This window comes from Pungitius pungitius, chromosome 16 (assembly GCF_949316345.1).
Source record: "Pungitius pungitius chromosome 16, fPunPun2.1, whole genome shotgun sequence".
Lineage (NCBI taxonomy): Eukaryota > Metazoa > Chordata > Actinopteri > Perciformes > Gasterosteidae > Pungitius > Pungitius pungitius.
This window is the reverse complement of record NC_084915.1, coordinates 4,334,958-4,360,553: the sequence shown is the minus strand read 5'-3', so window position 1 is coordinate 4,360,553 and position 25,596 is coordinate 4,334,958. Positions and strand designations below refer to the sequence as shown.

Here is a 25,596-nt window from a genome sequence, read left to right as displayed (position 1 = left end):
TGTGTACAGACGGTAAAGCACTCTGAGGCAAATTTGTCATTTGCGATTTTGGGCTATACAAAATAAAATGAATTGAATTGAATTGAATCCCACTTCTTGATCATGAACATAAAAGAGTAGCTCTGATTGGTGTGATAATTAAATCAGATCCCTTTCTACTTGCTTCACTGCTCTTATAAGAGAACAACAGATGAAATCAGGACCATCCACCTTTACCCCATAGACAGAAAAAATAAGTGCTGTTCTTGTTTTGAGCCGTGTTGGCCTGGAAGCACAATTGGCTGAAGGAATCAGGAATAGTCTCACCAACTAATTGAAGGATCTGTCACAAAATATAAAAAGAAAAGACAACAAACCACAATCATTATCTGGTGTTTTAAGAATGTCAACCAGTAAATCTCAGCTTGTGGCAGCAGGCAGCTCAGATATGTGTTGGCATATTATTTATTGTACACACTGCTTTCCATTGTACTCTCCTTCATAATTCAGTCGTTTCTCTCTGGCTTTAAAGGAAGCACCAGCGTGGACACAAAAATGTGCTGTTTGTTGAGGGTCTCAGATATCTGGACGAATTGTTCAAGACTAATTTTTTTATGTTTAAAAGAATGAATATTTTAAACTATCATCGTCATGAATACCGCCATCTACTGGAGGGTTTGGGTTAAAGCATTTAGCTCCATGATAAGACTTTAGTTCTCAGGGACATAAAGATTTATAAAATGAATGCATAGCGATCAAGCTAATGTGACTTGTTTTTTGTGGGGATCACTGCAGGGTTACAATATCTCTCAAACAGTTTGAACACTATACAACACTCAAAGATCCAGAGAGAATGATGGCCACGACTGAGCAGGGGAATGTTTAAAGCTTTACAAGTTGAATAATGTGATCAAATATAAAGCAGAGTATTTTAATGGATTTCTGTGACTCTGTCTCTCAATTCAAAATGTATTGGATGAAGAGGTGGAGTGGTATAAAAGCAACATGACTGTCAGTAACAAGTTTTAAAAAAAAGCATGTTTTAAACATTTCAGTTGCTTTCAAGATCTTGAAGGATATTTACAGTTTGTCCACAGGTTTAAAAGCAAAGAAAGAGCTTTAGTTCAACAATGAATTTTATTTCTATGCAAAATACAAAAAGGTGACCAATTAGAATTTTTTAATTTGCAGATAAATTGGCTTACGTTAAAATATTTGTCACATGGAGAACTTTGGGAAATTTGACTGATTGTTTATGTTGGTTCACTCTTGATGGAACACTTTCACAATCTCTGGAGAATATGCGCGCGCGCGTGCGCACACACACACACACACACACACACACACACACACACACACACACACACACACACACACACACACACACACACTGTGTTGGGAAGCAGTCAGCTGCTGGCTGGAAGAAAAACTGGACAGAGCTGATATAGGACAGATGGTCATGTAAACTCACAGCCATTTTTATGAAGCACACGTGGCTGGTCAAAGGTTGGACCCCTTTTGCTTCCAGCACTGCCTTAATTCTTGGTGGTTATTTTCAACAAGGTGTTGGAAACATTTTCAGGAGATCTTAGTCCTCATTGATGAGGATGAGTTCGCTGTACTCCAATGGCCTCCAGTCTCCACATCTCAATCCAATCGAGCACCTTGGGGATGTGGTGGAACGAGATTCTCATCATAGATGTGCAGCCGACAAATCTGCAGCAACTGCCTGATGCTATCATGTCAATATGGACCAAGACCTCTGAGGAATGTTTTCAACACTGTGTTGAAAGTAACCACAAAGAAGAATTGGGGCAAAAGACAGTCCAACCTTTTACTAGCAAGCTTTACCTCATAAAGGGGCCAATGAGTATCTATATAGAGATATATACATACACACATATACGTATATCACTGAAGTGAAATTCCATGTATGGAGCCAATAAAGCTGATTCTCATTCAAACTAAATGAATAGGAAGGCAAAAAAAAATCAATTTCAAAGAGGTATTTTGTTTGAAAAATAACAGTACAAAACTCTTTCAGCTCATCAGGAAATACAGTTTACAGCACAGAATGTGTCATTTAGATTGGATCATTTTCATTCTTTCAGCAGCAGATTAATCTTTAAAACATGCATGTTTTAAAAAGGCTGGTAAGGCATTTGAATATTCAACATGCTGCTTTGGTTTGTGAATATTTCAGAGGAGGGTTAGTGAATAGAATAAATGTGCCATTTCGTTCCTTTTTTTGTTTAAATATTACGTTAGTTATTTACAGCAACTGTGTTACGTCAGTATACAAATCATTACACTTTCTTAGGGCTGGAGAGGCATCCGGGTGACATCGATCAAATCTATTCTACTATATTACAACGTCTGTGAGATGAGGCGACCGGCACCTCCAGTCTCGGCACTAGTAGCCGAACATCTGCTGTGCGGAGCCGCTCTGCTGCTGGGCAGGGCCCGGCTGGCTTTGGACGGGCCTTCCTGGCTCCGGGCCCCGGGCCTCCTGACCGCCGCCCTGTCCTCCCTCCGCCAAGGGGGCGACCTGGCCGCCTTCGGCCGCCGGCACGGGCCTCCAGGCCAAAGTCGGGGCCTCCAGCTGGTGGTCCATGGGGTTGACCAGAGTGGTGACGTTGATGAAGTGGGCGACCGACTGCGGAGCCGCCCCCCCGCCGGGGCCCACCGTCTCTGGGACGAGTTCGGCGGGCCGGTTGTGCAGCATGGCAGAGCCGCTGACGGTGTCAAAGGTGACGGTGAGGATGGAGTTGTCCAGACTGAGGGGCCGGTCGGTGGCCGCCAGGTGGCCGACGGCAACGGGCTGCAGGCTGGTGAACTGGGCGGGGGCGTGGCTGCCGATGATGTTGCTCATACCCACCGAGCTGTTGGGTAAAGGGGCTGATGGAGCGCTGGAGTCGGCAAGCACCACCACCTGAAAGAGCAGCATCAGAGATACATTTATACTGTGTGGTCGGGTTTGTTTTATTTAAAGAAGGACAGAGCACACTAACGTTATGAAATGTGCCAGATTTAGCCATAAGGGCCAGTTTGTATCACACAAACACCCCATACAGGCATAACATCCCCCTTTTGACTTAAAGTGAGATGTATCAACATTTTTGGGGCTTGTGAACACACAAACTTGATGGAAATTTGAAATAACATATTTATAAAGATTTGGGATATCATATTCTGTGGATTTGTATTCATCCTGCTGTCTCCGGGCATTTGGCAATTCAGAAAGAAAACTGCTGCCCACTTCTTATGGTCTTTTGAAAATAAATAAATGTAAAAAGATAGTCAGATTTGCTTTGAGTATAAAATGAGAACTTTTGTTAAGATCTTTCTGTCCACCTGTTGGATACTCTGCACTGCGGAGCTGGTCTCAGTCTCGTCGCCCACAATGACGGCGCTGAACTCAATCGGCTCGTGCCTCGTCTCGGCGAAATCCGCGTATTCGTCGGACTCTGAGAGCTCCGGCTCAGACGGAACTCTGTGCCTCTTCTTGGCGTGCCGGAAAGGTCGTCCGAGCCGCTCCTGGGGCATGCCTTCCTTTTCCAGTGTCATAGTGGGCTGAGGAGGGAGGGGAAACATCTCATCCGGAGACATGTTCTCACAAGTCAAAGCTCGGAATGTGGAGAAACCTATTAAATATGCAAGTCTATATGATTTAAGTCCAATTGTAAAAGGTCTCTAATCCAACCTGCACAATGCTGATGGACGAATCGTTGATTTCCGATGCTTCCTGAAGATCATCAAACTCATCCAATCTCGCAGACCCCACCTGGAGGCGCAGAGGACGACAATGACAAAAAGCCCCGGACAGCGACCTGGAGCAGCGAACACCTCCCTGTGAGGACTCACCTCCGGGTGCTTGCGCCGCAGGTGGCGGTTCATGGAGGCCCGAGTGGACACCTTGGTGCCACAGAGTTGACACGACTGAGCCTCCACCTTCTCGTGTGTGAGGTGGACGTGCTTCTGCAGCATGTACTCGGTCAGGTACTTCTTGTCGCACGTGGCACACGTCCATGTCTTACCCACTGCAAAGAGGGAGGTGGGGGAAAGGGGGTCAGTTTAGCTTAGCTGAAATGCATCCACGTAAACACATCACAGGCTACTGGTGATAGCCTGGTATATTTACAGTTTTTGACAGAAAATGTTGATTTGAAAGGACAGTCTGGTAATAGTTAGTGTTGTTGGTCTGGATGTTCTGACATGAGACACTTGCCTGTGTGGATGAGCTTGTGTGTCTCCAGAGTCGTCCTCTCGCTGAATGTTTTTCCACACAGCTCGCACATGAAGTCCTTTATACCTGCAGACAAAGTGCCACAGACAGAAGGTAACACAACGTTAATTTCTGTCAAGGTTACACTGTTAACAGGCCAGAACAAAGCAGTGTTCACATTGGCTATGTCTGCTTCGGGTTTTCTGGTATTAAACCTTAAACCATTGTCTCACCTGTGTGTCTTTTGTAGTGTTTCAACATGTTGACCTTTTGGGCAAACTTGCGATTGCACTCCTTACACTCGTACTCCTTGATGCCCTTGTGAAGCTTCATGTGGTGCCTCAGAGCGTGCTTGGTCTTCATGCCTGCACAGGGAAACATCTGCTCAATATTGGCATGATACAATCGACTATTTAAATGACCTGCAGCGCATGCTGCAAAGTGCATAGTTCATGCATTTAGGGTGGTTTGTAAGCTATAGTGAGGTGCTAGGGACAACAGGGTTGTATTTAGTCTGTTTATTAACCGTAGCTGTACTTTAGTCTGTGTAATCTCCTTTTCTTGTTCAAAGCCTGCGCCTTGCCTCTAGAAATTGGACAAAGCAAGGCTTTTTCTGTCGTCTCTCAAAATATACATTTAATCTATAATTTTTTACTTTACCCGGTTGACAAGGAATCTACAACATCTGGAATTATAAATACTAACAATGAGTGTCGCTTGAACATGCAATATGCAAAATCTAAATGAAAATGCAAAAAAAATAAATTTGGTAGAGCCCTAGAAATAACGTATACCGATGACTTTCATACGGTTTAGGAGGGCACTTATTTGTTGCTGTCTATTGACTGACTGTGTGTGTAATACGCAGTGTAGACACATCTTACTATTTGAATATTGAGCCTGAAACATGTCCTGAGTGTGTCAAAGCCTGACCTTTCCCGCACTCTGCACAAAGGAAGTCCCGGATGTCATCGTGAACCCGAAGGTGCTCTTTCAGCATGTCCTTCCTTGCAAATGATTTGCCACACCTATCGCAGCCGTGGCTCTTCACCCCTGGATGAACGAACACACAGACAAAAGTGTAAAATGTCAGTTTAATACAACATACCCATTAATAAGCTTTACAATGATTGTAAAGGTGCACTTTAGATATTCATATTATCCTTTTGAGGTTTTCTTTGGAAAGCACATTTTGAACTCTAACTGCTAATGGCTAATTAGGCAGGACTTCTTAATGATGCAAATCTGCCACAATGAGGACAGAACATAGTCTAGGTGTAGCTCCCAGCTGACTCATCAACTCCATGGCAACAATTTCTTACATCCATACCCCAGAACATTATGGGAAGTAAAACATAATTCTCACAGAGAGAAGAGAGAACAAGAACCACTAGGAATAGGAAGACAAATTAGTGGTCTCTACTATCAATACGGTACTTTTAACGGATGATGGTTTGGTGTTACTTTACAGAAATGTAAAGACGGGGGAGTCCTTGTCTAAACACCTAACACGAGAAAAAACTTTCAACATGAAATGATTCTGGATCAAACCCCTAAGGGGACAAATGTGTTTGCTCACCAGTGTGAATGATCTTGTGCCTCTCCAGGTTACCAATGCTATTGAATATCCGACCACAGATTTCACACGGATGGATGTACCTTCAAGCAGATCAAGGAAAGGATTACAATTATTGGGTAGCTCAAGGGGATTTGTTTTGGTACAGTCGTTTCTGTTCCGTATCGCCGCTGACTTTTCAGCTACAGAGTTACACATCCTGACCGGAAATCCGTCAGTAATGATTCCACTTTGAGTAGGACCTTACTCAGCTTTCATTGGACCGGGCTAAAGCCGGCAACGCGAGCCGGAGTGCATCTGCTGTTCTTACTTCTGCACTGCAGGGTCGGGCAGCTGCTCCCTGTGGATGACCAGATGAGCGTTGTACGTGGCCTTCAGCGCAAAACGCCGGTTGCAGATCCCACATCCGTAGCCTCTCTCCTTGTGCTGCTCCAGGATGTGCCTCAGATACTCTTTGCCTTTTGCAAACGACAGCTGAAGACAGACAAACAAACAGGTGTGACGCAGGGTGCACATAAGTCAGTTTCCAATAATCCATTTGCTCCAGACACCCCAGAGGCTACAGAGATATGCAATGACTGCTGGAGACAATCAGGGGGAGAGATTGAACGTTATTCGTATTGAAAGTGCGCTTCAATTCGCAAAAATGTCTTGAGCTTGATCTTGAGCTTACTTGGCATTTCTTGCAGTTGTACTTGTGGTCGGAACCGTCTTCATCCTCCTCCTCCTCGTCCTCGTCCGTCTCGCCACTGTCGCCAGCCGAAATGCCGATCTTCTTGATGAAGCCCTCTCTCTCCTGCTCGTCCATTAAGGCTATGTCCTGGAGCAAACAGAGCTCTTTGAAATGATTCAGCCACGTGACAGCTAGTATCGAGAGGGGGAGTCAAAACCTTATCCAACGAATAGAGGAATAGGCAGGTACAAAGTCAACGCATATTCATCTCTCCCGTTGCATTTTCATTGCCTGCCTGAGTGTCGTGGCAGTTCATTTGCAGGATTGGACTCGTCACCCGGTTGTGCATACGAGAATTAGCCGAGGGCACTTTCTAAAAAGTTTAAAAATCAATGACATACCTGAGCAAACAACTTAGTTTTAATAGACGGTTTCTTTAAGGTAACTAAGTGAAGGTAGCAGTATGACATGGTAATAAATACCCTGGTTATGGTGTTTTTAATTAATATGGAGAAACAGTTAGAAGTCATATTTTTCCTGTAAACCTCCGCTCGGCCCCCTCTCACCTTGAAGTGAACGTGGATGTGATCCCGAAGGACGTCCACGCGGAAGAACTTGCGAGCGCAGATCTCACAGGTGTACTTCTTATCACCGTGAGTCAACAGGTGCTTGTTCATGTTGCTCCTGCAAGAGAACACCTGCGCACACACACACACACACATCATTAAGTCCTTGCTAAACACCGTTGTACACCTTCTCCCCCTTTGTATGGAGTGCTCACCTTGCCACAGATGGGACAGGGTGACGGCTCCTTCCTGTACCTGGTCCCTTCCTCTCCATTGGCCTCCAGCTCCTCTCTCTTCATGTGCTTTGGTCCTGTCAAGATGCACGTTTTGGCTTTAGAAGCAGATTTCCCCTTTTGTTTGTTAGTGACGCACCTAAACACAAAGTGAATTTTTAACGCAGAGAGGCGCTTTGGCTCCCACTACAACAGAACTCACCCACGCCGTGCCTCCTGTGGTGCTCCTGCATCACGTCTTTGCGGTAGAACATCTTGTTGCAGATTTCGCAGGAGTAGAGCTTCTCGCCGTGCTTCTTCTTGTGCTTGGAGAGGTTACTGTTGGTGGAGAAGAAGCGCGAACAGATGTCGCACTGGAACGTCTTGTCGTCTGGAGAGGGAAAGAGAGAGAAAAAGGTCGACAGAGATATAATGGGAGACATCTTTCAAAATGAAGACAACCGAGGAGATGATTCACTGGGAGAGACTCTCCTACCCGTTCGACAGTTGTGGAACTTTAAAGCATTTTCCAGGCGGAAGGATTTCTCGCACGTTTTGCATTTATATTTGTAATCCTGGTCAGGCTGTTGGGAGCACATAAGCAGAAGACTTGTTAACAAGCAGGGTAACCATCATCAACATCACCTCCGCAGCATAACTCACCAGATTCTTGCTGTGCTTGTAAGAGATGTGCTGCTTCAGACTCTCCTTGCGGCTGAACAACTTGTCGCATTCGTCGCATTTGAACAACTTATCGCCTGGGAACAAGGCGCAAGAAGAGATCGCTTAATGCTACGCATCCACTCCCTGCCAATGTTAGCTCTCTATCAATTAGGCGCTGCTCTGACGAGCCAGAAACCAGCTGTGCGTACCGTGAGACCGGATGTGTCGGTTGAGGTTGCTGGAGTTCTGGAAGACCTTGTTGCAGAGGGAGCAGCGGTACACCCTCTTGTGCTCTCTGGCTTTGTGTCTCTTCGGGACGGCCCCGCCGTCTGAGGGGCTCAGGCCGCTGCTCTCTGCTGCCGTCCTCGAGCTCGCCCCCGAGGGCTTCACATCTGCACACATCAGGAATCCAGTGAGAATTCAAATCACAATAGCAATCATATCAGCAGATATGTTAGGGACCCTAAATCTGCTTCTTTAAATATAAGACTGTACATTTCACTGAAATGACTCGGCACGTCGGTTATTAACAGCAGCCAGCTATGTACGCCAACATGCTAACGAAACATGTTCAGCAAGTTTGTCACCCTGTAGTTACCAATGATCAAGACAAATTCCACTATGTGTAACATGTGTGGCAATAAATAGCTTCTGATTCTGATCTAATTTGTTATGCATGTATTGAATCACTGAAGTTAGCATTTATCCTCTGGGGATCACGACTGTACAATATTTGCACAGAAGAAGGTGGTGAAGTGATAGCAACATGCTCCATTAACAAGGCACGGACTCCTCCCCCATAGACGTCTAATGCATTTTCTTTTATATTCAACACTCCGACCCTTCGTACAGTCAAGGTACAATTTGATAATTTGTAGAGAAATCTCCCATTTTAATTCAGATATATTGTAAACGTCTCTATTGTATCCTTTCATAGTTTATAGAATTTTTCGTCTATTGTATATTTATGTGTTTTGCACATCCAGAATTTTAGCATTCATGATCAACTTATTTTTATTTTTAATTTCCTCTTGTTAATTATTATGTTTAACACCAGTGCACCAACACTAAAGCCTTGAACGGGAAAACATGCATCTGATTTTAAACAAAGTGGAGAAAAAATGAAATACTAAAAATATGCAGTTGAAAGCCAGCACTGGGGAGTCAAAAGAAGCTTGTACTCTGTCACGAACTGACGTTTAACGTCTCGTGTGATTCACGCTGGCTTTCTCTTTTTTCCTCTCACCTTTGCTTTTGCTTGATGTAGCTCCGGACCTGCGTCCCTTAGCCCTCCTCCCTCGGCCGTGCCCTCTCCTGGGTGGTGGTTGAGCTGCAGGGGGGTCGCCCATCTCCTCCTCGTTGGGCCCAACGAGGCTCTCGTCCTCTAGTGGCAGGAGCGGGTCGGCCGGAAGCGTCGTCGCCTCATCCAGGTGACTCAGCATGTTACCTGCTATAGACAGAGGGAAGTAGGGGGATCAGAGCATGTAACCATGACGCAACGTTTGCCTCAGCCTGGGGGTGTTTTGAACAGTCAGACCTCCACAGTCCCTGTGAAGAGAAACAGCTGGTCGATGACCCAAAAAGTAGCTTCCCTCCCAATGAAAGAGATGTAACTACCTATCTTGAGGGGATGGATGTTTCAACAATCTTACCGGCGTTGTTTTCTTCCACTGGGGACATGTGGGCTCCAGTTGTCTCTAAGATCTTTGGCATTTCTGTGTGAAAGAAAAATTTAAGACAATGTAAGACACAAAGCACAATGTTGCCGTGACAGTACAAAGCAGTAGTGCTACAATGTTATCTACCCGGGGGGTGTGCTGGTTGAAGTGGGGGCTTAAGCATGGGCTTCTCCATCTTCTTGGCATAGAAAGCTCCGTACCAGACCCTCAGCTCCGTGCCTGGGAACACATCCTGGGGAACAAAGACACCAATGCCCTGTTAGAAATGAATGACTGAATGAACCTCTAAAATCTTAAGACCCCTGACGCTCAGGTCCAGGATGGATTCACGTACCTGGGAGGTGTTGAAGTACACGTCATCGTCCTGCTGGTAAGCAGTCAGATTCTGGTGTGTGTGGTCGGCGGCAGGCCGCACCAGCATCATCCAGTTGCAGTCCTCTTCACTGCTGGAATCGAAACACACCACCACGCCGTTGTTCTGGAAGATCTGCCCACACAAGAGGAATGCATAAATAACAACAACATGCATGCATTTATAATGGAGCAGAACTTCAGGCGTGTGTGGGTTGCTCTATATGGGTAAACTCCTGAAATTCCATAGGCTGCACCTTGAGAGTGAACGCTTCCTCCTTCTCCAGGTGGGGGACCCTCTTGGCCTCAAAGGGCCCGAAGCGGGTCCTTTTGACTAGTCTGCGCATCACAAACACCCCCTCTTGCCCGTCAGCCACCTGTCTGATCTCCAGGCTGTTTGGCAAAGACGACCTAAAACAAGCAGAATAGAGCAGCTTGTTATGAAGTCGTACTGACAAAGTCATTTATATTGTTTCTTTCAGAATCCATCCAGTGTTGAGTGATTAGAACAACTGCATTGATGTTTCAGGGGCTTAAAAAAAGCTTTGGATTTGCCTGAAGATCTGATTTTAACTTGGTTTATACCAATAATAGGACACTTGTAAAGTCTTTGTAGTGTCATTCTCCTCTCCAGGAGCAGGACATAGGTTAGGATCGGTCTACTCTTCTTCCTTCTCCTCGTCTCTGAAAATGGACTTAAGATATATGGATGGGTGGATGAAATCCCTTTTTGGATGGAGTTGTCAGGTCACTCACCGGGCCCGGCTGAGGACAAAGGAGTCCTGGACGGTCACGAGCGGTCCCAGCTCGGGACACTCAGAGTCATGGTACTGGCCACAGTCCTCGCACCCTGCGACACACATCACACCTGTCACTGCTGGCCACAGTCACACTGTGAGCAGAAGAGTTACACACAACTGGATTCATACTCACAGATGAACTCATCTGGCGCCTGCTCAGCCATTATGCCAACCTACATATAGGAGAATAGATCATAATAATATATATGCATAGGGGATACTTGTCCCACAGAACACATTTATTGAAGGAAAGTGGTTTCAAGAGGGAGTGAAGAGTGTTAAACTTCAGCCTGCATGATAATATAACCTGGGACACTTGAATGCACCAGACCTCCTGTGGACCATGACAACATTAGCTAACGTTAGATTTTAGGAATCAGAGGTACAGTTGGAGCGTGTGTGTTGATGCTTGCAGTCCGGGCAGGAAACGCGATCCAGGATTTGAGTCGCTCCCAAACGCTAGCCGGGTTTTAACTCCGATCTGAGCGGCTGCTCTTCAGTAAAATGTAACAAAGAACAGTCGGCATGGCGGATGGACCGGAGACGAGAGCCGCCAAACCGGAGTCGATGCTCTTCAACGCCGAGCAGGCGGCGGAACGAAGGACGGAGCGAACCGGACTAACCGGCTGCACCTTTACGACAGAACTGCGTCGCCATTTTAAAGGAATTTGGTTTACATTTAGAAGGAAACACGTTACCTTTTCACCAAAAGACCCTTCATTTAGCGAATCCTGACTCCGGGTTCCAATCCGCTCCAGAAACGGCGCAAGACCGGAAACGAGCCGCGCCGAGGGCATTGTGGGAAATGTAGTCCGTTTAGAATCGATACAAAACAATTCAAGATGGCATTAATCGAAAAATTAGGTTGTAAAGTATTTAAGTAAATAAAATAAAAACATGGAAACGCAATGTAATGCCAAAATGTTGCCTTAATGTACACAAAGACTTGCATAAAAGAGTTGAACAATTTTTAATTTATCCTATATGAAATCTACTGTAAGCAACAAAAGTAAAAAAGTCATTATCTGAATGGGATTTAGGAGGATATTATAATAGGTCTTTTTTAGTCCTGTTCTGCATGAAAAAACATCAAATGCGTGTCTGTATCACAAAATAAGAATATAAATAGGAGTAAAACATTTTGGAAAAATTTGTATTCAAGTATACCTGTAGGCTATTTTAATGTAAAACTTGTCACAGTTCAGCTTCACCTCTGCCCTGCCGGTCTTTCTTTCAGCTTCGTTTTTTGGGGTAAGACATTTCATTCCACAAATCTACATCTAAATGACCCGTCTACACGATCGGTCTTCTTGAGTCTGGGTCCTGCAACACCGCCCTTTACAAAGCTATACCTATAATAATTAAATTCTAGATTGAATGACTTGTTTTCACTGAAACATGCAACATGTTTTAGAACTTATATACATATTTTGTATTGAGAACAATCTGCAAAAATGTAACTTGTCTATGGAGTACCAGGAGTGGAATGGCGCATCAACGTCTACAGCTACAGGAGGGCCGCGAAGAATCTGCTACAGGATGGACACATTCTCAGTTATTAAATTATCATTTATTGCTGGAAATGAAATAACTCGATATGTATATTTGTTACAATCCCTGCAGGGAAATAACTGACTTTCTGCAAAAACAGACGTTAGTCAGCGTTTGTGCCCAAAACAGATGCCAATGAAAAAAAAGATCAGAGTTTATTAATCACACACATCCCCACTGCTTACTGCAGAATGCATGACAGTAGGCAATGCTTGCAGGCCGCTATAAGCTCTGAAGCTGGGTATAGTTAACCCCCCACCCACCCATCCTTCCACAGAGTTTAAATGTGATTCTCTTAAAGTTAACAGAATTTTCTTCATCCCGATACCGGGTTCTTCCCCATGTTTTCAAACAGACTTCAGCCCATGTTGCTGGAAGAGCCGAATTACAGCTCTGCCATGTACTTTAAATACAGACGACAGCCCACACTGTATCTGCAGGCCAGTGTCGCGAACAACGCGTTGAGTTGTTTGTTCAAAGTTCTCAGATAGTCGAAATGCAATTGCTCAGTTAATACATTATGTGCATAGGCTTCTAGATGATGGACATTGCAGACGGCTAAGGAACATGGCGAAGACTTTGTCTCTCCGACTGTTCGCCGACGTCCTTCAACCCTCGGCTGTGATGGCGGATGACGCTTCAGGACCCAAAAGGACAAGTCCTCCCTATGACGTAATCCTCGGATTAACTAGGGCAACCTGTTAGTTTAGTCACTGACGCATCCATTCTCTGAGCAGATTATTGAAAAAAACAGTAGTTAATATGAAGTACAGAAAATGTCTTCAACAAGCTGCTTGCAAAAAAAGGGAAAGTACAATCATTAGCTGGATAAAAGAAAACAGCCAAACCTTTTGTTTTCACCTAAAGGTTTGTCCACACATTCTCCTGTTCATGTGTTCAAAACTACAATAAAACATCCGATAAAAGAACGATTAACTTAATTTCGGATGGATTTTCATCAGCACGAGTATGGCCGAGTGTAACGTCACAGTCCTTGGATAACAGTCCCTCCGGGTTCCCTTTCGACACATTAACAACCCTGCTGATGACAGTAGTGTACAGGGAAGTCTTTGAGGAAGACAAAGAAGGAAGTTGCATATCATTTGAAGATGCTCTCATGTAGCTAAAGTTCCATGTAAACCACAGTGTCACTGCTTCGTATTAATATCACCTAAAACTGGTTCTGATGTCTGTTAGAAACCAGGCTGTTGACCCTTTTAAAAAACTTCAAAGTACACATTACATCCAGCTGTTGATCTGATCTTGTTTCACATGGAATATAAATGAAAAGGATTCCTTAAATGAACCAATATCAATACCACATTTCATTGCATTAGTGTCAAAAACCTGTGGAAAAAACACCTCCCTTTCCAAATGTGACACAAGAGCAGCTCCTGTCATTGCACTTTAAATAAAAAGGTACTAGAATTTTGTGCAAATCATACAAACACCACTCTTTGGTCCTGTTGATCCACCGTAGGAAATGTATGGATTACAGGAGAGAGAGCTTTATCTTCGCCGTCAAGTGTGAGGGAGGTAAAGAGGGACAGCCGACATTGGTCCCTTCTGTCGGAAGAAAGGCCACAAAAGCGCTCAAATCATTTCAAACATGTTGCATAAAATTAGATAAAAAAACAAACATGCAAAACAATATCCCCTTAAATGCCATTAATCCAAGACAGGAGACCTTCATTTACACATGCACGTGCTTGCTTTTGGTGGAATTTCTGCCTCTTGAGAGAAGCACGAAACGGCAGTTAAAAAGTATTGTTTTTGTTGCACCTGCACAGCTTTCCCCCGTTCACAAGGCGGGGGCAGGCTGCAGGCTGCGAGTTAGTCAGCCAGGAAGTGTGCCAGTGCAGGATTGAGGTGGAGATGGTGAATGGTAGTCGTTTGCGGGAGGGAGAGTGGGGGTCACGCACAAGGGTCCTCCACCGGGGTAGAGCCGTTGGCCTTGCTCTTGTTCTTGCTCCTGCGGCTGAGCATGCGGCTGAGCGTGGGTGTTCGGCTGGCCTGATCCATCACGGCCGGAGAATCCAGGTACACCAGGTCGTTGTGGGATTGGCTCATCCCCGGGTCCTTGCGCTGGTGGCGCCTTCGGAAGAAGAGCTTGGCGCTCTTCTGGAGGAAGCTGCCTGTGGTGTGCAGGATAAACGCAGGGAATGAAAACGAGGAAACTGCGAGACGAGGATTACGATGAGGCAACGAGCCTGGTGAAAGAATTAAACTTTGGGCATGGACAATATTCAAGCGGCGGCGATTTGAAGACATTTGAAGCAGCACAAGATTTGTGTTTGATGGACATTGTGGATTATTGAAGATGATAAAATCTGGCATGGATGGGACAAGTTGGAGTAAAACAGTGGTTTATTCCTCGTTGAACTAAAAAGCAGGGATCTAGTTTTCCCCGGTTAAGTTAATTTTTGCAAGCTTAGCATGAATCAATGTTACCTTTAGGCCTAGGTTTGCTTTAAATCTCTAAAAGCGACAATATGACGGGTTTTTATGCAATTGATTTGCATGAACAGATCATGAATTTGACATGACAGGAAGACTAGGTTATGTACTCTACAGGAGTGGATACTAGACACACTAGAGAAACATAGGTACTACAAGTAGCTCATCAAACAACTTACTCTGGATCTGGATTTAACGTGTGCTTAGCACCGCTTTCCTCTAAGATGGCAGTGACGATAGTTCCAAAAAAAGAGAAAATTGAAAAGTTTGAAAAAAAAAAAAAAGTGACACAGTAAGAGGAGAAAAAAGAACAAAAAACAAACAAAACAAGAGTGCCCTGAAAACAACACATGAACATTTATCAAATTCAGCCTTTAAAGTAATAGATTTGACCGAATAATATGCCTCTAAATAATATGCCTCTAAATATCCTTGGACAAGGGGGCCCTGAGGCTTCCGGCAGCCCTCTCCCCTCTGTGACCTCTCACCTCTTCTCTTCTTGCAGCTCGCCTCAGAGATGCACATGGACAGCGAGGAATTGTCCAGCCCCACTCCGGCCTGGCTCTCCCAGTCCTCCGGAGGCCGGCCTATTCCACTGGGCCCCTCCTGGTGCTCAGACATGTCTGGAGGGCTACTGGACCCAGTCGCAATCGCTGCGGTCACATCCTGAGTGGAGCTGCTCTCCGACATAGAGGCGTCCATCGCTGCGGCGTAGCCCGCCATCAGAGCGAGCTCGTCATCCTGAGACAGGGGCGTCTGGGGAAAGGAGTGAATTAAAACTTTAAAAAAAGAAAAATAATCTGTTTTTGGTGTAGTGAGATTCAACATTTGCATGCAATCACGTAAATGATTACTCTGGCATCATGAATGGCCCACTGTTTGCCATGGCGGCTCTGAGGAGCAGTGTTTGCTTTCTTTCTAAAACACATGGATAGGATTACTACTAGCAGTCTGCAGTTTTTAGGCCTCTGCTCGAAATTGAATTTACACACTAAAACTGGCATATTTATAAAACCAAAAGAGTTCATCTTGAAAATGTTTGATGTCATGATAAAAGGGAACACTGAGTGTGCTCAGATGTGGCAATATAATGCACACACACATTTGTATGGCACACAGAGAAAAAAAAATGATGCTGGAACGCATCCTTACTTTGGCGATGCCCGAGATGATTATTGTACTCTTCTTCACCGGAGACTTGAGCTTCTGCTTGGCGGATTGGTGGAGCTGTCTGATGGCGGCTTCAGCCACCGGGTCGGTGCCATTGAGCATCAGCAGCTCGGTATCAGACGAGGACAGGGCCTTGCTGACTGTGGCCGCCATCATGGACGCCTGCTCGGACACACGCCGCTCCGACAGCTTAGACCTGGGGGCCACCGCTCTGTGGGTCGGGTCTGAGTAAGCGCCAAGTAAGTTAAATGGACTCGTCCAGACAGACATTGTTTATATTGTACATTTCCTGTGCTTTAATCTGCACTTATTTTGTGATAGAGCTGCAAGTATAACCAGTTACAGATTTGTTCGACCTTCTATACGCTATAGTTTCTGATTGCATTATTTTGGTTTTTAAGGTGATTGGACCAACTCAAATTGAGGGTACTTGTGGAATAACAAGTATCTCGCTGGGTGCTCGCTGAGGCTAAATTCTAACCAGGTGACAATGTTACGATGACAATAATTAGCAGGTATACTTTTTACATTGGCATCTATAGAAAAAATGTGCCAGCATGGCAAATACCTTTTTTGGGAAAAACAATTTTGGCCACACATAGAAACAATCTCATTAGTCTCTGAAGGCTTTCATTGATTTATATAGAAATAATGTTATGGATTAAATTGGTATCTTGTTACAATCACAAAATAATCCCAGCCTCATCGTGTGTACCTCAATGAGCCTTTCTGTACTATCTGTCCATATGTCCATATCCTCTTTTAGGATCTCAGTGCTGGGTGGTCGACAATCTATGGTTCTGTACCTATGTTGAATCCAAGGGCGGGGGGGCGGCCCGGCTTGCTCTTCACTGCGGTGATGGTGGTGACCACCGTGCCACAGGGCATGACTGTACGGTCCATCTCCACCCGCTTATTGGAGGCTGGGGTGGGAGGGTGCCAGGACCTCACCTCACTGGGCTCCAGATAGGTAAACTGAATGATACAACGACCCCCCGCCCCACACACAGTTATTGTTACAACTTTGTACAAAGGAATGATAAAAGAGAGCTCAAGAATTGATGTTGAAAAGAAGGCAAACATGTGTCAATCTCGCAGTGGTAACTCAGATGTGATCTTACATCAGTAGTTAGTGATCCAGTCACTACGTCTTTGGTCATGAGTGCAAATGTCTGCTGCCCATTGGGCTGCTTCTTTACTAGATCAAAAGGCACCGACACCCGACCAAGTAACGCATCTGAAAAGAAAAACACACCTACTTCAGTCTGATAGTACAAAACAATGACTCACATTATGTCAAAAAATTATAATAAATAAAAAAATATTATTCAGTATTATTCTTTTCTTACTTTCTTGAGGTTCTCCATCATTCATTAACTCAATATTGAGCTCTTTTGATCGACCATTCAGTTCACTGGCCAGAAAGCAAAAGCAAAAGAAAGGGAAAGACAGAAATTACATTACAGACGTTGGTGGATTGCACAAAAAAAAGTGTTTGCAGTAAATCTTACAAGATAAACGGCTGGTCCCAGGCAGGACTGGTTGTGTTCTTCAAAACGGAGGTATTAAGCCTCTGTGGAGGATCATCTAGCTGCATTACACACAAAGGACTCATGCCGCCTGCAAAACACAGCACAAGTCAACATTACACACACACACGCACGGTCAGAGTCATATATTAATACATAATAATAATAATAGTCAGGTTCCAATACTGTGAAGGCACAGCGACTCAATGAATACAGCGCATTCGGCTTCTGTGGCTAGCTAGGGATTCTGCAGAAAGTCTCACGTGAAGCCAAGTGCTACGCTTCCCTCAGAGGACAGGAAACAGATATGAGGTGTGGAGCGCTCTATCATGTCTCAGCTGTGCATTATCAAGGGCAGGCCAGAATACTGAAGAGGATGTCTGGAGTCGATGATTCATAATTAGCGAGTGACTCTTGTTGTGGATGTGGTTACGGTTTTGGAGTACAAGATGATTTAAACTGCTTTTTGTGACTCCTTTTCTACAACACATTGTTTTCATTCTAATCATAATTATTTTGTAGGACCAGACCAGCAGTGTAAGTGTATTATTAATAAACTGAAAGCATAGTTCAGCTCTAAGAAGCAGGTAACCAGCTTTGACTGCCTTGTTATCTGGAGAGCCTCAGTACCACATGTTGGCAAAATAAACAAAGGCAAGGCCGAAACTATGATAAATTCAATGCTGATTAGCTGTAACAGAATGTATGTTACTCTGTGATGTTTAAAAATGGTTGAATCACGTCCGGATATACATATGGAATTAATAAAAGAACATTTTTAAAAGAAATACTAAAACACTGGGAAACTTCGCACAACGTCACTTCGCAGTGCCTTTGAAAAGAAATATATAAGGAACCAGATGGGTAAAAGACAGTTCAAACCAGAATCAAAATGATATATGTTCCCTCCGACCTATAGCTATACTTATAAATCAGGAGTTCAAAATATCTGCGTGCATCTGTATTCTGTACTCAATGCTGCTAGCTCACCTAGCCCCACTGAGCAAGTTAAAGCGCCCACAGTGCGTCAATGTTTCCATTTCGCTATGTCATCATGAGTGTAAACAGACTACAATAAACGTGCAAAATGACACGACGCGACGAAGATGTGAGGCGACGGATGTTGGTTTGTGGGCTCAGGACAGAATAAGGAAACTAGCTACAGCTGCTTCATCTCAACATGTGTACACTTTTTTTAAGAAACAGGAGAGGTCCAACCTGCAGCACCGTCCTCCTGATTCAGGGTCACCCGGATGTTCTTCACCAACAGCTTCCAGTCGTGGGCACGGGGGGGTTTTGGGGGTGAAAGCACGTTGTTGCACGCCTCCTATTGGAGAAGCCAAAGTCAGTTAATGACTAAGTACTGGCCATAACATCAAAAGCAACAATGGAAGCAAAGGTCCCCTTTATACAACCCAGGAATGTGAATCACGTGGCGCTGGCAGAGACGTCTGTACGACTCGAGTCGTCCAAAGTGTGGGAGCATTTCACACTAAATAAACTAAAAAAGTGAGTCAATTGCAAAATATGCAAAATCTACGTGACAACATGATTCAGCACCTCAAACGAAAGCATGCCATTTAAAGTAATTTCAGAGCACTTCCTCATGGTCATCATTTAGATGTGGTCATTTACATGTGGTGTATTCATTTACTTAACTTGCACTACAATGAAGGTAATAATTTAATAAATAACCTTCATGTGACCTTCGGTGTGTGTGTGTGTGTGTGTGTGTGTGTGTGTGCGTCTCTCTAAGTTCTGATGTTCAAACAAATCCTGTCAAGTTCTCGGATTCAAGGAGCAACCTATTTGTATACTTTTTGATGTGTTTCTTATGCACGGTGAATTTCATCAGTTTTTTTTAATAAAGGGTTGAAAAATAATGCTTTTTTAATGCTGTTTTTTTATATCTGATTAATCAATTTTAATAATTGAAATTCAAATAATAGTTTTATCCCTACATTGGATTCAAAGAAACAACATAAAGGGGGATTTCTGTAGGGAAGGGGATTCTAACAGAACCCACTTTCATCCACATATTCTGAGGTGAAAGGTCATGGGACACCTTTTATTTGGACCTGGCTAGAGCTTCTCAAAGACAGTACGTAGGCCAGGCCCCGATGATGGGTCATCATATTAAACACGTGCAGACAAAAAGAGAATAACTTGATAACTTTTCAAACATTTCCTGGTTACTGATTGAAAACTCCAAGTCAACACTTTGGGCTCTGCTCACTTGCGCGGCATTTGTCAACACCTGTGAGACTTGACGACAGGTGATCACACCAGGAACACATGATACCCGGGAATGGCTGGGCAAAGAGCAAAAAACCTATGAGTAAATGCATGTCAGCATAATGAACTTGTTTATTTTAAACCGGCACACTATTTTTGTGCAGGGTTGTGATTGCTTCCATTAGGGTTCTTTAACATTTTTTAGAGACAGGGTTGCTGGTAGGTTTAACACAGATGCAAAAACCCTTGAGTAGTATCTGTGTTGCATCACAGTAAATCTGATTAGTTGCCTTGAGTGACCTTGATATAAGATTAAGTAGAAACTTAACGTGCAAGATCTCCTTTGTGCCACTAGGGTGTTAAAATGTAACATTACACATTGTTGTTTTATACAGTGTTGTCAACAAAGACAGTACTTGAAGTTGCAGTAATGCAGTGCTGCAAACAGCAACCCTGTATGACCAACGTGCACGCATGTGTCCGCCGACGTTCTCGTGTGGCAGCTCCCGACATGTTAAGCATCGGCTGTGACTCCTCCGCTTACCTTGATCTCTGAGGCCTGAGCGGGCCTGCAGCTCAGCAGCACAGAGGGACGCGTCACACACAACAGCTGCCTCAGATGCTCCGTAATGGATGCCACACTGGAGGTGTTAACATGGTCCTGCAGTGAGAGAGAGAGAGAGAGAGAGAGAGATGATCATATTAGACGTGTCTCACATATTCAAAGCTTATCGACAATATTAAACTGACAATACGATCCTGTAGGTCCACGCTCCACAACATCAGGAGAATACGACCCCTTCTCATTTGAAGGCGGCACAGGTACTGATTCAGGCTCTTGTCATCTCCTGCCTTGACTACTGTAACTCTCTCCTGGCAGGTCTCCCTGCTGCCGCCATTCGACCACTGCACTTATTGAAAGTCACTTTGGATAAAAGTATCGGCTAAATGACATGTAATGTAAATCAAAAACACAACCTCAAACAGACACAACATAGACTTTATAAAGAAAAAAAAAAGAAAAATATTTTATTAACACAAATTCAAGATCACATTTTCTCTGGTATATTAGCATCAATGCAAATTACAGGGGTATCGTCCTGTTAAATTACCTGGTTGAAGGTGGGGGTCACCTGCAGCTGCCCCGTCTCCAACGGAGACAATCCCCAGCTCACATTGATCACATCTGCAGCGTCTTGCATCTGCAGGTTAAGCTGAGGGACACAGAAGAGAGGAAACTCTGTATCAGAGGTCCCTCGCTGTAGTATCGGACATAATATTGTCATTAAAAAATAAATCAGTCATTAAAATATTAGTGCAAAGTTTCAGGATATTTTTTGACATCGAAAGGTTTTAGCTTGAACTGCTTTGTAAAGGAAGTGCTATTTGCTCAATGTAATAGCTTTATAAAGTTTCGATTTGTTCCCTTTAGCCTCACTTTGACTTTACCATTTTGTCTCTCGGACTGTGCTCCTGGGAAAAGGAAGGAAGTGCATCAACCATTGCACCACCAAAACAGGAAGAGGATAGCGCCTCTTTTATCCCAGCTAACGTTCAGTACATAGCTGCCGTTATAAGAGATTATCAGTGGAAGTTCTTTTAGTAAATATCCCCGGTAGCACATTTGGGGATGGTCGATTCTCTGGAGTAACTGTGCAAACCAGATGGGGTGTTATGTCCTGTGCCATGTTGCCTAGCACTAGCCCACCAAGCAGGAGGATAACCAAAAAGCATCTGGCCATCTCCACTACCGGAACAACAATACCAGTTGTAAACGCGGTCCTGTAACCCTCACTCCTTGCAATCTCTTGATTTGATTTGAAGATCTTGAATACCAATGACTAAATGACCATTTGGTTTACTTTCTTTGTTTCAAAAAACCCCGAAAACTGTTCTTTCCCTTATAATCACATCCTATTCTCAGTACTAGGAAACTTTTACATCAACTTATTTCCATTTAACACTGGCGACGCAGCCGGCGCACTGGTCTCTACGGCGAACAATATGCACTGCCTCTCTAGGCTGCCTGACCAAAAGGAAAAAGGCGAGGAGGTCCGCAGGGTGTACAGCAACACTTGAGCGGACAAAGTGAAAAGAGAAGAGCGTAAAAGAGAAACACAGAAAACAGTCCGGGCCATCCTGTCCCAGCATGTCTGGATTCCAGGGAAAGACTGAACAACCGCCTCTGTGATGCCGAACAAAGGCTTCATCAGAGAACAATGACAAACGCTTTGATGGATCCAGCAGAATATTATCACAGGGTGTAATAGATGAGACGCCGATCAGCTCCTGCAAACAGCTTTGTGTGCAAGGCCGCATTGGCCCAACAATAAAACTCCAAACGCTTTGATTGGATATTCAAAGATATAATGTAGTCATTCAAATAACATAACCGAAATATTATGCAAATAAGGCATTACCGCATCGGGCCGACGTAGGTCACCCGTGTTTCCCTCCACACATTTTGACAGGCCACGACACACGCGCCAGGACCATTCTAGCAGGGAACCCCAGTCAAAAGCTAACAACTGTTCCAGTGGATGGATTTTTGAAAAGGGCCCTCTGACCTTTCCAGACTAAGCTGAAACAATTTTAGTGAAAAGGAGACAAGAGGCTCCCTCTATGTTTCTCTTACAACAACAATCCGTAACCAAAACAAAACCGGTCCGACTCAAATCCCGACTTCGGCTTTCGAGTCTCTCACTTACTTGAGTCGTATTCATGGCGCAATGAGTTCAGCTGGGGAGACAAGCACCTTATTGGTTTAAAAATAGTCGTGATAAAATTGGGTTAGCTTGTACAGCCGCTTATATCCATACTTTGGTTTGGATTTAACACTGACACTCAGAGCAGGATGAAGGCTTACCGCGGCTCAATGAGCACCACCCACTAAAGATCACACTTGACTCGCTCCAATTGATGACTGTGATATTTTACAGAGACAATTAGTCAGTCGCGTGTGGGCATGATAAATAAATAAAAGAAATTGCGACAAATATTGATGCAGACAAAGTGGGCCAGCCCTACTGGAAACAGGGCCGACAGTGATCTTAATGAGGTCTTGGGGTCATTTGCCAAGCACAGAAAGATATCCTATCATCTCAGATCCTGCCAGCAGTGACCCAGAGCTGGGCGGCACATCACGTTCAATAAAATCTTCCACTAAACTAAACCGGGGGGGGGGGGGGGGGGGGCGGGGATGCTGCTAAAAGATGTCTCTGTTTTCAAACAGTTATTGTAGAGCTATGCAGATAAAAAACAATACGAGTACTGCTTACCCTCAAGACACCTGCGACTTTAATAGGTGCCTTAAGACAGACTAAAGAGTATTTACCTGCAACTCCAGTGGAGCTATACACACGGTGTATTTACAAGGATCTGCAGCAGCCGTGGCTGCCGATGATGCGCCGAGAGAGAACCGAAGCTGCTCGCCGACCACACTGCAGCGGGTGGCCTGTTGGGAAGACAAATTGAGACGTTAGCGTAGTGTAAATATACTAAGAACGCCAAAGTTGAGCCATGACAGCATTCCCATGTGACTCACATAAAAAAGAAACGCAAAACAGGAAGGGGCACTAGGATGTGTACTATACTGTAAGGTGCTATAGCTTGGAAGAGTAGAGTGAAGACATCTGCATTAGATGAAGTCAATGCCAAATGTGAAAACGGATGAACATCTGCACTCGCTTTTAAAAGGCATGCATCTGGACCATCACAAGTGTCCTTTTATTCTAAAACACATCTATTCATTGTATTCATCCAAAACTGGATGGGTGTGTTTGAGTCCTGTTGGGTATTAGACCACCGTGGGGAGAAACCTAAGCAGGGTGCATTCCTGTCCACCTGCTCGTCCTTGCGACTGAGCCTGACAGCTATGTAAGCTTCTTAGAGCTCATGCGCCCGCTCACATACACAGTGAGTGGGCAAAAATAAGCCTCTGTTCATTAAACTCCCTTCATTGACAACAGACCACCTGGTATTTTTGCTCCACATCATGATTGTGACAAAGAAAGGGCTGAGTTTGCATCGGGAGTCGTGCAAAGACAATCAGGCCAGCAGCACAGTGAGCAATTTGTCCCTATTTGACCCTCCCCCCCAAAAAAAGCCGCCCTGTGGCAGTTTGTCCTAAACACACTCTGCTCTACATACATCTGTTTGACCGATAAGAAGAAGCTTCATTGGACCAACGTCTCATAAAAAGAACCCATTTATCGACTCCTGTGACTTTTTGTTTTTTATGCATTGCGGAGCAGATTCATTTGCCAAATCTAAATGAATGGGCGAAACGTCTGTACAAAAGTTGGCCAGGTGATGGATGACTTGGTGCTTGTTCACTGCAGGTTGACATGCAGCACTGGGCGAGGAGCCGCTCCCTCTTCACTGAATAAGATTGGGGGGAGGATGATTTACAAGACAGTTTTTATTAAGTACATAAAAAGAAAACCCAAAATCTGTGTGCCTACTGATGCCTTTACCCAAATGAATGCTGAGGCTGCTATGAAAAAGAAAGATTTGATCTTGCTAGTGTTTGGGAGGAAGAGGACACTGTATCTGAACCAAACATAGGATAAATTGATCCAGATAATCAGCTCTACATTCTTCAATTACTGTATGATCAGTGTACCTTGCTTTTGGCAGACTTCTGAAAGCTGGAGACGTGGCTGACCCGGAGGTCCGTCGCCTCAAGATCATTCTCTTCAAATGTCAACAGAACCGGACTCTGTTGAGGAAGGTAATGGCAAGATTAAATTCCGCAACTCAAACCTCAGTTCATGTGTTGCGACTTGATACCACCAAGCACCAGAAAGACAACGACCAAGATGGCGCAAATGAAAACGAGTAGAGTGACAGCGTTTGGTCTAATGTCAGAGAATGGAAATGAAATGATTTTCGCATTACATGACATAGGCATTGACGGAGGGCTCGTGGTTCGTGCTGACACTTACCCCACTCCTCTTGGATCGCTCATTCAAAGCCCTGCACCAAGCTCCTGTCCACTGACTCCTCCAGCTCTTCAGTGACAGCGCCCATCCCAGCAGAGCCGCCGCTTCTTCCTTCGCCGCATCGTCCTCGGCAGCGGTGCGCTTCTTTCCGACACCTCGTTGTTGGAAGTACTGCACGAAATACACTATTAGAGTGACGAGCGATGCGAAGAAAAGTGTGACCATGCATAGCCACTGCGGATCCTCGAAAGCGAAATATGAACGGGAACTTTCTGGGTCGGACATTCTTTGCCGGTGAGAACGTTGATCGCAGATTAAGACACTTCCTAAGACAAATGTCCTGGCAACCTCATAGTCTGTATTGGAATCAAAGATCAATGAAACCGTTCGCCCACAGAAAGCAACACAGATCTCAACGCCCAAAACAAATAATGCTTATTGTGATCCATGGTGCAGTACTCTAAAGCAGCTTTAACAAGCGAATGTAGATGTCACAAACTATGCGAGCTGCTCGTATAGACCTAGAGCATTGTTAAGAGCCAAAAGGTAGTCTCTGGATTCAAATGGACTGCAGATACGCGCACTCTCCGCATCTCACTGAATATGGTTGTTAGCTTAGTTAGCTAATCTTCGCCACGGTTCGCTCAACTTGCTATTCTTCACCAGCTATGAAGCCGCCAAAGTTCTACGAATATGAACTATTTCCAAAGTCTAGTCTAGTAGTTTAGTTCCGCCGAACGATAACCAGACAAAGTGTCCCGGGGAAACATCCTGGAAGAGAAGGGTGCATTCGTCTCCGCGGCGGATCGCTCGGCGGCTCAGGCTGACTGTACAAAGTTGCCGTTTCTAAACGGATATGTGGCACAAACTGTAAGTCCCAGAATGCACTGCGACACTTTTCGAGAGTTTGAGTGTCGTGGTCTCGCGAAACCGAACGTACGACCCAACTGACGCTAAGTTTGGGTTTATATAAAGTATGTTGTCTGC

The 25,596-nt window shown here is 44.5% G+C and overlaps 2 protein-coding genes across 3 annotated transcripts; both read right to left on the bottom strand.

Moving 5' to 3' along the window:
- Positions 1-1,048: 1,048 nt before the first annotated feature.
- prdm15 (PR domain containing 15) lies at positions 1,049-10,903 on the bottom strand. The gene is given in 23 exon segments (XM_037466778.2): positions 1,049-2,911; positions 3,334-3,552; positions 3,683-3,763; positions 3,844-4,019; positions 4,208-4,291; positions 4,438-4,569; positions 5,138-5,257; positions 5,784-5,863; positions 6,091-6,254; positions 6,454-6,600; positions 7,020-7,151; positions 7,235-7,329; positions 7,455-7,622; positions 7,728-7,815; positions 7,895-7,989; positions 8,104-8,286; positions 9,141-9,344; positions 9,547-9,609; positions 9,700-9,805; positions 9,908-10,060; positions 10,182-10,335; positions 10,681-10,774; positions 10,858-10,903. Coding segments are annotated over 23 exon segments (3,303 nt in total). The 3' UTR covers positions 1,049-2,392.
- An 890-nt stretch (positions 10,904-11,793) lies between these two features.
- LOC119215032 (C2 domain-containing protein 2) lies at positions 11,794-25,469 on the bottom strand. 2 transcript variants are annotated; one of them, XM_037466780.2, is made up of 14 exons: positions 24,613-25,469; positions 24,291-24,386; positions 23,001-23,120; positions 20,779-20,880; positions 20,211-20,327; positions 18,650-18,758; positions 17,414-17,522; positions 17,252-17,316; positions 17,024-17,139; positions 16,709-16,877; positions 15,885-16,126; positions 15,221-15,488; positions 14,912-14,951; positions 11,794-14,410 (listed from the first exon to the last, which is right to left on the bottom strand). In XM_037466780.2, the coding sequence occupies exons 1-14, from the start codon at positions 24,892-24,894 to the stop codon at positions 14,113-14,115; spliced, it is 2,133 nt and encodes a 710-aa protein (XP_037322677.2). In that variant the 5' UTR covers positions 24,895-25,469; the 3' UTR covers positions 11,794-14,112. The 2 variants fall into 2 exon arrangements, with proteins under 2 accessions (XP_037322677.2, XP_037322678.1); XM_037466781.2 differs by lacking the exon at positions 14,912-14,951 and having other exon boundaries at positions 11,795-14,410; positions 24,613-25,468.
- Between the last annotated feature and the right edge of the window lie 127 nt (positions 25,470-25,596).

Excerpts from the sequence above, each read along its gene's own strand:
- LOC119215032 (XM_037466780.2), bottom strand. The coding sequence starts at position 24,894 with ATGTCCGACCCAGAAAGTTCCCGTTCATATTTCGCTTTCGAGGATCCG. Across the intron at positions 17,523-18,649 it reads TCAGGAGGACGGTGCTGCAG|GCGGCATGAGTCCTTTGTGT; the intron begins GTTGGACCTCTC and ends TGTGTTTTGCAG. Across the intron at positions 17,317-17,413 it reads TGGGACCAGCCGTTTATCTT|TGAACTGAATGGTCGATCAA; the intron begins GTAAGATTTACT and ends CTTTCTGGCCAG.